The sequence below is a fragment of the Notamacropus eugenii genome, chromosome 3, assembly GCF_028372415.1.
Source record: "Notamacropus eugenii isolate mMacEug1 chromosome 3, mMacEug1.pri_v2, whole genome shotgun sequence".
In the NCBI taxonomy this organism is placed as follows: domain Eukaryota; kingdom Metazoa; phylum Chordata; class Mammalia; order Diprotodontia; family Macropodidae; genus Notamacropus; species Notamacropus eugenii.
In genome coordinates this window covers 25,458,857-25,472,740 of record NC_092874.1, presented here as the reverse complement: position 1 = coordinate 25,472,740, position 13,884 = coordinate 25,458,857, and the positions used below count along the sequence as shown (strand labels likewise).

The window sequence follows — 13,884 nt, the reverse complement described above, 5'->3', positions numbered from 1 at the left end:
AATAAGACTTTTAGAACACCCCGTACAGAGGAGACAGATGGTAATCTCAGAGGAAAAAGGCATTCTCAGCTGGGGGAGCTAGTAAATACCTGAGGCCAACTTTGAACTTGGTTTCCTGCCTCCAAGTCTAGGGAACTGTGGCGTAGATAAAGAAAGCTTGAAGGAAAAAAGGATTTGGAGAAATCTTGCATTTTAATTTGGCAAATCCTAAAGAGACAGAACCCCATCTTTTAGCCAGAGCCAACTGCAGTGGAGTGACTGGGGCTTTGTTCCAGGGTGCTGGCAACACGTGCAAATCTTTAGACTGAATAGAGCTGAGCTTAGCGTCTAGTTACTCTGAATAAAGACTTTGATCAGGTCCCAAAATGGTGAGTTTGGGTGACCCCTCTCCCATCTCTCCTAAACTAGTAGGGACTTTTCCCTAATGTCTCTGTCTCTGAGTCTCTGCCTCTCTACTATGTCGTCCCCTCTCTTAAGAATAAAGGGTTGAGTTTTTGGGTTTTTGGTTTTTTTTTTGGTGCTGCTTTCCTCCTCCGGCAACAAACATTTCTACTTAAGACTCTGCTTGTAGGCAGTTGGAAATCAAAATCTAGGTCATAGCTGAGGGAGCAGAACTGGTGACCCTGGGAGTCTGAGGAATCAGACTAAACTTCACCGTGTGCCTTAGGATTTTATGTGTGTGACTGGCTCATCCCTCTCTGATCCCGATGCCCAAGAGATTTACCCTGTTGATATCAAGGAAACAGAGCCATCTGTAACCCAAAACTTTCTGCAACCTGTGCTCTGCCCCCATATTCTCCCCACACAACTTGGGATATTTGTGTGTTGCTCCTGGTTTCTGCTTTTGAATAAGACAATGGTAGGCACTAGGGACTCATCCCTCCAAGCTCTGCCCAGTACCTATATGAGCAAGACACTTAGCCTAGGGAGCTTCCATTAAGACTTACTAGGAGTATAGAGCAGTGAACATGTTTGATTGGAATGTAGCAGGTGGGGACCTTTACAAAATTGTTTCCTTGTGTACCTATAAGTCAGAGATTAGAAAACATTGGAGGTACTTAGCAAACCTTAAAGCCCTCTTTAAATGTTATTTCTTATTTTTTAGTCAATTGCTTAATCACCAATCAATAAATTTTAAGTACCCACTTTATGCCAGGACATGCTAGGGCAGAGTTTCTTAACCTTTGTGGTGTTATGGACCCTCTTGGCACTCTGGGAAAGCCTACAGAGCCCTTTTCGGAATGGTAGTTTTAAATAAATAAAACAGGATGCAAATGATTACAAAGGAAACCAATTATATTGACATAATTATCAATCTATCAATATCTGTCTATATCTATATATCAATATATGTATATAATTATATGAACATATATCCATATCTAAATTTTACAGTTTACTGATTCCAACTTAAGAATCTGTGGTATAGATTAAAGACCTGTGTTGGCACAGTTGTGCATTTGAGGTGGAGGATGTAGAGCTGACATTCCCTTTACAATTCCATCTCCCAGCAAAAGAAATTCTCTCTAGGAAAGCACATCAACACCTGCTTGGCAATTTATAGTCTGAGAGGCTTTGCCTATAGCACTGAGAGGCTGTGACTTGAACAGGGTCCCACAGCAACGCATATCACAGGTGACGTTTGAGCCCTGCTCTTCCTGGCTCCAAGGTCACTTTTCTTTCCATGATACTGCACTGTCTTTATACTTTTTGTATACCTTCAAGTGAGTTCAACAAACAGTTATTGAACACCAAATGTGTACCATTGACCGTGCTGGGTTTCAGGAATACAAAGACAAAAGCCTTCGCATAGTTTATATTCTATTGAGAAAATACAAGGTATTTACATAGTTCTACCTGAGCACTTTTAAGTGGGAGAGACTGCTAACCACTGGAGATGGAAAGGATTATATGGCAGATGACACGTCAGCTGGACTTGGAAGGAAGCTAGTACATACATTCTGTGTGTCTTCTTTAAACATGTATGCATACACATGTACATATACATAGATCTCTCTCTGTGTATATTATATATGACTATATAAATATATGCATATATGTGTGTGTATGTATATATACATATGTACATATGTACACACACACACACACACTCACACACGTCTTTATTAAATATCCTGAGAGACAGGCATTGTATCAAGCTGGGCTTGGAGTCAGGAAGTCCTGAGTTCAAGTCCAGTCTCAGACACGTACTAATTATGTGAATTTAGGCAAGTCAAACAACTGATCAGTGCCCCAAGCAGCTTCTAAGATGATAGACCTAACCCTAAATCAAGAATCTAATTCAAAAATAAAACAAAACAAAAAACAACAGATCATCTTGGAAGCATAGGGTCTTAAGAACTACAGTTGGAATGGACCCCCAAGGCCATTCAGTCCAAGTGAAACTGAGGACCGGAATAAGTAAGCAACTTGTCCAAGATAGTTGCCCAAGGAGAAAGTGGTACAAATGGGATGTGAACCTAGACGGTGAAGTACTAATCCATCATTTTTGTCCACTGTGCAAAGCCACTCTGTATAGAGATGTTTCATGATCTTTGGATCCATCCTACCATTGGATCCACCCTACCTTTTGCAATAAAAGATGGATTGAAAGAGATTAGTAAACCAAGAAAGGCATGGAATCAAGTAGAAATTAGAGGGGGTGCAGATTAGAATACTGGATTGAGGAAGAAATCAGCGTAAGAAATGGAGAAAAGGAATATGGGGAAAAATGAGATTCTAGAAGTCCTTGAAGACAACTGAAAGAATCATTGAAATACTAACAGTAGATGACCTCAGACATTATGGGCCAACTCCAATAAACATAATATTCCCAACTTGAGCCTTTCTGTTTTTCCCATTATGACTGCATCATAGTTTTCCAGTTTCATTGCCAAGGGCAAGACAATCCTATTTAAAAGGAAACTAAGATATTTGTGTGTGCACCAGCATGCATGTGTGTGTGTGTGTGTGTGCATGAGTGGGTTGGACCATTGACTTTCACCTCCCCCTGCATTTGACCTGATGAGCTGGGAGCTGGTGGTGGCCTTGTTTGTCCATTAATGACTCTTTTTGTTTGCAGCAGTCCTATGCACCAGCTCCCCACCCCATGGCTCCTCCCAGCCCCAGCACAAACAGCAGCAGCAACAACAGCAGCAGCAACAACAATAGTGGAGAACAGTTGAGTAAAACCAACCTGTACATTCGAGGCCTTCCACCCGGCACCACGGACCAGGACCTAATCAAGCTGTGCCAGCCGTAAGTGCCTTTAACAATACTTAGCAAGCCTTTATCTCCCCCAGAGTATGCTTGTCTGAGAGCTCATCCTCCGGTAGGCTCATGCCTTTCTGGCCAGTCTTGTGGACTACGAGCTCACTAGTATGAGTGAATGATGGGATATCAGGGAAAACCACTTGATTTTAGGATCAATGAAAAGAGACTTGTTCGGAATAATGGAAGTGATTGATGGTCTCACTGTAGTCTGCCCTAGAAAGACTATACCTACAGGACTATGTTGGATTCTGTTTTAGAAAAGATATTGATAACTTGGAGAAAGTATTAAGATAGCCTGTCAGGATGGTGAAGAGCCACAAAAGGATGCAATAGATGAATCCATAGAGATGGCCCAGGGGATAGAGTGTGGGGCCTGGAATTAGAAAGACTCATTTTCATGAGTTCAAATCCAGCCTCAGACACTTACCAGCTGTGCGACCCTGGTCAAGTCACTTTACCCTGTTTGTCTCAGTTTCCTCATCTGCAAAATGAGCTGGAGAAGGAAATAGCAAGCCTTCCAGGTCTTCACCAAGAAAACTCCAAATAGGGTTGCAAAGAGTTGGACACAACTGAAAAATGACTGAATAATGATCTATAATTATTTGATGGGGTGCCTCTTGGAAGACCCATTAGCCACAGGTGGCAGTAGTAGAAAGAATAGGTAAAAGGCAAAAAGAGGGAGGTTTGGGGTTTATGTAAAAGGAGGAGGGAGGAGCTACTTCACAATTAGAAGTCTCCCAGTGTTGAATGGTGGACAGTACCCCTGGAGGCCTTCAAGAAAAGAGTGGATGGCACTTGGTTGGCTTTATTATAAAGAAGATTCTTCCTATGTATAGTCTGTGCACCAAGAGGTCTTGGAAATCTTGCCACCTGAGAGATTTTTGAGTTTGTTTGCATAGAAAACACCTGGCCTTAGGACCGTTCATTGTTTTGGTACAGTCTTCCTCAAGGAAGATTATTCACTCTTACAATGCACAACAACATGCGCTAAGGTAACTAGGGATAGGCAGTGTCTCGACGGTCAACAGTCAGCTTAATAATAAGCATTCATTTAAAAACAAGCATTTATGAAGCACCTACTGTGTACCAGTCACTGTGCTAAACACTGTAGAAAAAAGGAAGTCACAAAGATAACATCTGCCCTCAAGAAGTTTGCTGTCTAATCAGTTGATGTGGGTTAAGACAGATAGCCCCTAAAATGGACCTCATACAGAGTTGATTTCAGGACTTACACCTGCTTGATGTTGTTAGTCTGGTTAGTTGCATGTATATTTGTTGTTGTTGAGTCATTTCAGTTGTATCCAACTCTCTGTGACCCCATTTTCTTGGCAAAGTTGCTGGAGTAGTTTGAAATTTCCTTCTTTAGCTCACTTTATTGATGAGGAAACTGAGGCAAGGTTTAATGACTTGTCCAGGGTTACACAGCTGCCAGGTGTCTGAGGCTGGATTTGAACTCAGGACCTCCTGACTCCAGAGCCAGTACTCTATTCATTGAGCCACTTAGCTGTGTGCGTATGTGTTTTATGTATTTTATTTTATCACCAAGTACTGAGAGATTGCGAAACAATCTCTTTCTTGCAGCCAAATATCTCTTACAAAGGCCAGTTCTCAGAGAAAGATATGACATAAAATGTCTGAAATTATTAACTTCATAATAATAACTGACATTTATACAATGCTTTCTAATTCTTTCTTTACAACAACGCTGTGAGGCAAGTTTTCAAAGCTCCATTTCCTCCAACTTGAAGTAGGTCTTAAAGATTAATACACTTGCCCAGGGTCACAGAGTTAAGCAAATGGCTGAGCTAGAAGTGAACCTAGGTCATTTCTGAATCCCAGGCTCTTTCATCTAGTGATTCTTTCCCCCTTGTGCCCTTCATAGCTTTTGCCTTAATTAACCCCTATCCAAAAGCATTCCCTTTCAGAAACACTGGGCCATGTAGACTCAGACAGAACCATGTGAACAAGTAATTGCTATGTGATTCCCTTTGAATCCATACCTTAGCTGGACCTAATACAATTTACTTATACCTGTGGAATCTAGCAGAGTTTTGACTTTCATCGAATATGGTTTCATTAATTATGGTTTCATGAATATGCAAAGTATTTCATATTATGGTATTGTGGAAAGAATATTGCCTCTCGAATTAAAAGCACTGAGTTCATATTCCATCTTGGATGCTTCCTGTTTGTGTGACCTTGAGGAGGTCACTTAATATCTCTAAGCGTCAGTTTTCTCCTCCATAAAACAAAGCAGTTGAATTCTGAGGTAGATTGAGTTCTAGATCTACATCTATGATCAATCATGATAGAGGATTCCTGAGTGGGAATTCTCTTCATCAATGTAGATCCCCTTCTGCGATCCAACTTAGGGAGTGGCCTGAGTCCCAGAAAGATTAGTTGTAATGATGGTCTGAGGGAAGTAGGCTGAGGCTAATAGAAGTCTGAGTTTGTCCTTAGCTTGAAAGTGCTGAGTTACTAAACCAGCTCTTTATAATTCCACATTCTAATGTATTTGCTGTTGGAAACTATTGATTTCAAAATCATTACATCATGTTAAACTTTGCCAGCTATCTTAGTTGAAATGAATGCAGCTTTCTTTACTTTTGCCATCAGATTTCATGGTTATATTTGAGCCAGTTAGGTTAAAAGTGCTATTTCTGAGAAGAAGAATTAGGTTTAGAAGCCTCCCCACCCTCCAATTCCTTAATCATTTGGAATGCTGAATGACTTGCCCAGAGTCATAGAGCTGGTAATGATTATAGATGAGACTGGAATTCAGTACTTCCCGACTCCAAGGAAGGACTCTCCCTATAAGGTTAAGCTACCTCCCTTTATGATCCTTACCTTACAAAATGATTTCTGTCCTAAGGTGGACAAAATATTCGTATGGAGAATATTGTTTCTGTTTTCTTTTGTTTTGTTAAAGGATCTGAAATGGGTTGTAATAGAACTATGGAATTATTTTAAATCTGGGGATCTCTTCTCATAGGATTCTCGATCAGAAGCAATATCGATGCACTTACTTGTCATTTAATTGGCACTCAGCAATATTATTTTTTGTGGATTTGGCAGGATGTTGCTCAATTGTTCCATTTCATTTTGGCAGTTTCTTAAAAAAAATCAGAGGATATTTATTTTGTTAATTTTCCAACCTCTGAAGGATTGGAAGAGGAAAACCAAGCAGACAATATTTATTTGTCTTTCTTCTGGATTTTTCAGAATGAGAGTAAATATCCAAACAGGAAGTGAGGGATAAACTAAACTACAAATACAGAGGAATAGCATCTGTGGCTAGTGCAATGTGTAGATTGGGGCCCTTCTGGAAACTCTTGGAGTTTTAAGAAAGCAGAAGATTTAAATGGGAAGGTTAAACCCACCCTCTGAACCAAACCTTTTATTTTTTTTCAGAATTAAAGCAATAACCTAAATAAAATTAAAAAAAAATAGTTTCAGGAAAATGGGGTCTCTTAAAAGAGCTTAAAGATGTTATCTTATTTCAATATGAGTTTCCAGCTGAATTATTCATCTGCTTTAAGAGAATCTTGTGCTGCAGATGGAGAGCAAATACTCTTGCTTCCCATGGATGTCTCTTTAAAAAAAAATAAATTTGTATTTATGTCAGGACCCTGTCTGTTTCTCTATTCTGGAAAATTTCAGACCACTAACTGTTTTTCCTATTGTGTAATATTCACCTTGATGAGAAAAATTCATTTACTGGGAAGAACTTTAGGTCACAGGGGACCTGGGTTCTAATCTTGGTGCTAACACTTAGTGAGCTGTTTATCAAGTTGCTTGACATCTCCACAATTCAGTTTCTTCATCTGTAAAATAAGTACGGGCTAGTTGATTAAGAAAGTGGCATCTGACTTTAACATTCTACAGGATGACTTTCCCTTTTTCTATGAATATAATCATAGAGAACCAAATACTTGAAATCTTACTTAGGAGTCATTCCGCCTCAATTGTACCAAACGTATTGCACTTGTTGTCGTTCAATTGGTTTAGTCATATTTGACTCTCCGTGACCCTTTGGGTTTTTTTTAGCAAAGATACTGAAGTGGTTTGCCATTTCCTCCTGCAGCTCATTTTATAGATGAGGGAAACTGAGACAAACAGGGTTAAGTGACTTGCCACCTCTTAATAGCTGACCAGACCTTGGCATATGTTGCCAATGTATGTCCTCTTTCCAACATATGGAGACTCTGGTCATAAGTCCTTTACTTTTTTACAGAACCCTCATCTTACAATGCATATCTGACCTCTTGTGACTTTAAAGGGGGCCTCTAGACTTGTTTACTGTGGTCCCAAGAGCAGTTTAGCTCAATTCAGAAAGGCTTTCTGCCCAAAGATTTGTTTACTCAGTGGAAAACTGTTGGCTAAGGTAAAGAAGAATCATGACTTGCGATGGTAGAAGAAAGCAGGCACACTGATATAATTGAAGAAATTAGAATAAAACTTCAAGTAATTGTTGTATTCTCAATTTATCCCCACTCATTCCTCACTAAAAAACAAGCCTCTATTTGTACCCTTTAAACATCTGCCTCCATTAGCATCCATTTTCCATAATGTTTTGCTGTGAAATTACAAGTCCTTTCTGACTTCACTTTTTCGTATTTTATAGGAAATGTAATATTTGCTAATATCCATGGTAATAAGATAATAGAAAACACAGAAGTACAAAGAAGGCAGAGACTTATTGAATTATCCTGCATTTAGTATACAGTGTTCATATTAATACTAATGAACAGAAAGAAAATTATATTAAAGAAAAAGAAATTAAATTATTTCTCAATGTATAATCCAAGAGCAAAGAGATGTCATCTGGATTTGTAGCATCTTTTCGCAATTCTTATTAAATCGTCCCATTAACATTTATCACCAAAGATCTTGAGATAGAATTACAAGCAAGATAAAAGTGAAAAGGAAAATATAGAGAAATAACATCCATGAAGAATGCTTGGTCTCATGGGATCTCTGGGAAATGTCTTTAGATAATTAAATATACTATAGCTTGGATAAAATAATCTATTACAACTTGGTTATTTCTTGAAGGATATGTTTCATTTCTATATTCTTTAGATTTATACCCCATAGACCACATTTCTACTAAGAATACAAAGTCCTGTGACTTATGACTCTACCATCCTGAGTCAATTTAAAATAAGAACATTTGTCCCTGTTTGAACAAGTGACAGATGTGGGCTGGAGAAGACTGTTCTATGAGTTCGGAAAATGCCAGCTGGTCTCTGAGATCTTGTCTAGTTTGAAAATGCCCTATGTCATCTAGAAGATGGAAAAGCTACAACTAAACGGTAATGTAATGTGACTTCTAGTGCATTATCCATAGGATACTAGGACATAAAGTCATACCTGGAGCTAGAGTTGGAGGGGACCTCAGAGGTCATATGATCCAACTCTCTAATTGTACAGGGGAGGAAACAGGCCCAGAGAGGAAATTGCCATACCACACCAAAGGCTGCCAAGGAAGTTTCAGCATCAGAGTCTTCTGATTCCAGAGTCCTCAATGCTCTGCCCACTTCATGGCTATGAAAATAAATAGGTGTAATGGGCCTATATCCTTTTTGAAAGGGAGAGAAATCAGAACAGCTGAACAGTTCTAGAATAAATTCAATCCATAGATGTCTTTTTGGGTTGTGTTTTCAATTAGAAGTTATATTCATGGGAGGTTTCTGAAAGGTTCCCATTTAACAATTCAGACATTATTGATTAGATACCTATTATTTTCAAGTCACTGGGAATAAAAAGAAATTAACTGAGATTCCCCCTGTGACCTGAGGAGGAACCATGAGTTCTCATAGGATGGGGATGAACCAAGTAATATCAATAAGAAACTACAAGTAGAAATGTAAGAGTGATTTGGTAGCACGGACCTTGACATCATGTGACCCAAGGTTAAGTGCAAACTCTAACACTTGATTCTTGCAAGCCTTAGGCAAGTGATTTCATTGCCCTCCAGTCTCAGTTTCCTCATCTTTAAAGTGAGAGATGACTTCTGAGGTCCTTTGCAGCTCAAGATCTATAATTTCAGAGGAGGCAGTAATAATTACTTGAGAATAAGGAAAATCTTTTTATCAGAGGGAGTACCTTAGGTAAATCTGAAGGAAATTAAGGATCTTAAAGGGCAGAACTGAGAAGGAAGTTCAAGTCAGATGAGAGGAAGCAACCATGCAAAGGCACAAAGGTGGGAAATGGACTATGTTGTATTAAGAGCAAGGAGTTTAGGGAAAACAAAGATGCTCATGTTTTTCTCTTAGTTTTGGCCTATGGGAAGGTAGGAAGAAACAGAGGGAGAACAGAGTTTAATGTGAAGAAGGACCAGTAGAAGCTTTATAAGTCTCATATCATGTTTGTGGATTAATGACTTTTGGAAATTCTAAGGCTGCCCTTATCTGATGGACTATACTGACTCCTATAAAAAAAGTTTTAAGTTTATCTAATAGATGCTTCAAAATATATCCTTGGGGTAAAGTGAAAATGTTCTTGTAAAAAACACCTAAGTAGTTTCCATAATGAGCATAATTGGAAACCACAATGAAATTCCTATTTGAAATGCCCATGATACCTCTTATCACAGGATCCCCAGTGTCTTACAAAGTTTAACGAATCCTCAAAAAAGCCTTAAGAATCCCCCATCCACTGCTTATGCACTACTTTGTGAGGTTGTGTGGGCTTGGGGAAAAAAAGTGTGGTAGAATGAAGAGAGGGACCAGTCTTAGTTTCAAGTCTTGTCTCTGACATAGACTTTATGTCAAGGCAATCTCTCAACACCGTATCCATGAAACCATCCTGTCTTTCTACCTGTCTGTCTGTCTCCTCTTTCTCTGTCTACCTCTATTTTTGTATCTCTTTTTCCTTCTCTGTCTTTGTGTCTGTTTCTCTCCCTCCATCCTTCCTACACATACACATACATACATACATATATAATTATTTGCATATTATATATGTATTTATCTCTATATCTCTATCTACTTAATCATGTCTTTATTGTGGTTCCTTTTTGTGATGAATTTAGAGCTGATTCCACAACTTTCTGAAGCTAAACAAAGACAAGCGAGCCAGAGAACCCCTGTCTAAATGGTCACATTTTTCCTGCTCATCCTAGACAAAGGAGCAGGTGAAGCATCTCCCATGTCTACATCCATTCTAGGCACATTTTTCTCCTTGCTTAGTTACTTCCCTTTCTAACTGCCCCCTTTAAAGCCATACTGAGCATGCCAATTTTACAGGAGGCAAAGGAGGCAGATATTCCTGCAATGCAAAACAAGGGAACCCAAGAGCTGATATTTGGCCTGGATAGTGAAGCTCACTGCCTGGGCTAATCTCCCAGATTTTCCCCAGTCCATTTGCACCAGCATTTTCATGCCAAGCACGGAATGCTGAAGCCAGATTAGGTAGGGAGTCAACTGGTGTACTCTGGATGCTCTCGTGCTGAGTCCATTATAAATAGTGTCGGACAGTTCTGACAAATGCCCCGACACAATCAAATCTTTTATCAATTTAAAAGTAACCTTGTCACAGTGATCTGTCAAACTGTTCGCATACAGCTAAAAGAAAACAAGTCATCATGTGCCCAGAGTCACCAAGTAAACAAGAAATATGTGACGAGGAAATTGCTGTGCTCTTTCTTTTAATGTCTTTCTAATAAGAACATAAGAAAGAATTAGAAGCATCCCACTAGAAATGAGCCTTCATGTGTCCAGCAAACTGAGCAGTTCTCCAATCTGTTTGGGAATAGATGAAATCGAATAGGGAATCCAGACACTGGTAGCCAGAATACCTGTGTCATGAACCCAGCAAGGAGAGGCTTAATTACTGATGCACTTAAAGGAGAGTAATTGAACATAATTGTTCGATGCGTCCAAAACAAAACTCATTGTCTTTCCCCTGCACAGTGCTCCCTCTTCCAACCTTCCCCATTTCTATGAGGGTGCTTCCGATTTGTAGATTCTAGGGCTGGAATGAGGCTGGAGGATGAAAAGTTAGGGAATAGGAGACCATATCTTGAGTACTGCCTAGAGAGAAATGAGGCCAAACTAAGGAACTGGGGTCTTCCTAGAGGAAATAGGAAGTTATCAAAGAGTTTTAGGTAGCAGTATAATATGGAAAGACTTGTGCTTTAGAAGATTACTTTAGGAGCTGAGTGAAAGATCCACTGAAGAAGGGGAGACTGGAAACAGGGTCAAAATTATAGCAATTGGATAAGCAAGAGGTCATGTAATAAGGAGAGGAGGGAACAGATATGAAATGTGTAGAGGTAGAATTAAATCACAAGTCACAGTACTCGACAAATGATTGGACATGCAGTGGGAATTTCATGTCAGAGTATTTCATAATAGTAATAATGACAGTTTATTGTTATTGTTATCATTATTTACAATACTAATAGCACAACCTTGACTTTATTATGCCCATCATTCAGATGAGTTGATTGAGGCAGAGAAAGATTAAGTGACTTGCAGGAGGTCAGAAGTAATAGATTTCTGAAGGATAATTTGGACGATTTGAACCCCAAATCTTTGCTGCTCTATCATTTTAACCACTATATACACAGGCTCTCTGAAACAATTTCAACTTCTATTATGTGAATCCTCTGTAAAGCATGAAATCCTTCTCTCAAATAAAGAGTATCCTCATTTTCCTTCATGTAACTCTCAAACCCGATTTTCTATAAATTCACATTGTCACATATCAGGTTGATTAAAAAAATCAAAGAAAGAAAGGGAAAAAATGAAAGATGATGGTACTTTCTAGAAGGTTTGTCAACACATCAACTCTTCAGTCTCTTCCTTTTTACTATTCCTTTTTTTTTTAAAGGCGAGATCTATGATCTATGAGGAATTCCAATATGGAAACTCTCTCCATTTTTATGGGTTGACAATTTCTCTTTTACAGTCTTACAGTCAGTTAGGGTATAGAATTTTGGGCTTAGAGAAAGGAATACGAGAGTTCAAATCTAGTCTCATTTACTAGCTGTGTGACCCTGGGCAAATCATTCAACCTCTGTCTGCCTCAATTTCCATAAAACAGTATCAAAAGAGCACCTTCTTCCTAGGGTTGTTTTAAAGATAAAATGAGATGATATTTGTAAAGCTCTTTGCAACCCTTAAAGCATTATATAATTACTAGCTCTTATTATCAGAGAAATTCCAAGCAGCCACTGAGAAGTTGAACAATGTACTTAGTACATTCAATCAGTACTTAGTACATGATACTGTAAGTCAGAGGCAGTATTTGAAGTTACCTCTTCCTTACTCCAAGGCCACCTGTCTATCTACCACCCTCTGCTAAATCACCCTCAGCAAATAGAAACATGGCAAAGCCTTACTCAATGTATCTCCCAAATCCCAGTATGCATCATATTGTAATGGAGCATCACATCCTCGGAAAATCTAGTCTTGGTCCACCTCAGATTACATAACATGCATTGAAATTGGCTTAGATCTGTGATCTCATTCATTTGGTTACATTCTCTCACCAATTCCGACCAATCTATAACTCTTCTTCCTAAGTGACTAGTGTCTAAATTCTCCCATAAATGCTCCACCAAGAGTCTATCCAGCCTAGTGGAGCCTTCCTCTAGATTTGTTAAAAGTGGGCATCAAATGTACATTGTTTATCCATTGGATCTCACTACATTACCAGCCCACCTCCTTCTCTACTTATATATCTCTCCAAATTGTCCTTTACCCTGCTGAAAGACATATAAATTCAATATAAGACATTTTGAAAAGCTTTATATTTAGAGTGTCTGGGAATATCACGCTTCCTTTTAAAAATCAAATAGAATTCTGTAGGTGAAAGTGAAACCCACAATGCCAGCTTTGATTCATTGAATTGGATAATGTAGTTTAAAACTTCTCTGTTGTCTGAAATAATTGGTATGTGTTACCATTTTTATGGTGTAGCGACTGGATTTTTATTGATGAGTCAATAGCTTGGGAGTATTTTTTTTTTAGGTTCAGTCATTTTTGCAAGCTAATTGTATGCTTTATGGTGGCTATATTTTCATTTAGTGATTTTTTTCCCCTCCTCTGTGATTCTAACAAACTCTTTTTATTTCTCCCTCTTTTTCTTTGCCCTCTCTCCTTTTCTATGTTACAATAATTATATTGTCTTCGAAGTTGGATAGTAAAAGACACAGGTTATTGAAATATTGATTAAAGCAATGGCAAATGCTAACACACAACAGATTTAGTAAAGCTAGTTCATGGGGGGCAATGGAAAGGGTCATGAATTTGGAATTGGAAGATCTGGGTTCAAAGCCTGCTTCTGCCACTTATTCCCATGTGGCTGTCGGTAAGTCATTCAACAATTCTCTGGGCCTCAGTTTCCTTCATTTTAAAACTAAAAAGTTGGACTACATGATTTGTAAGGTTCCTTTGTACTTTACTTTCAAGACTGATAGGGGAGCATGGAATGGTGGACACAATGGTGGACATCCCATCAGGAACGCCTGGGTTCACCTCCTCCTTCTGACAATGTGTGTGAGGATGGGTTTATCATCACTTCATCTAAGTCTCAAATTCTTCAGGCATAAAGTAGGGAAACTAGAGGTGTCCCACTGTGATTTTAAGCTTCGATAACTTA

At 38.9% G+C, this 13,884-nt stretch overlaps 1 protein-coding gene across 15 annotated transcripts in view; it reads left to right on the top strand.

The window, feature by feature from the left end:
- RBMS3 (RNA binding motif single stranded interacting protein 3) overlaps nucleotides 1-13,884 on the top strand; it is a 1,420,870-nt gene that overhangs the window by 838,395 nt on the left and 568,591 nt on the right. For 11 of the 15 annotated variants that reach the window (XM_072650014.1, XM_072650015.1, XM_072650011.1 and 8 more), the window contains one exon: nucleotides 3,083-3,258. In XM_072650014.1, coding sequence (XP_072506115.1) covers nucleotides 3,083-3,258 — 176 coding nt within the window. The remainder of the gene's footprint in view (nucleotides 1-3,082; nucleotides 3,259-13,884) is intronic. The other 4 variants (XM_072650009.1, XM_072650018.1, XM_072650024.1 and 1 more) reach the window with 1 other exon arrangement.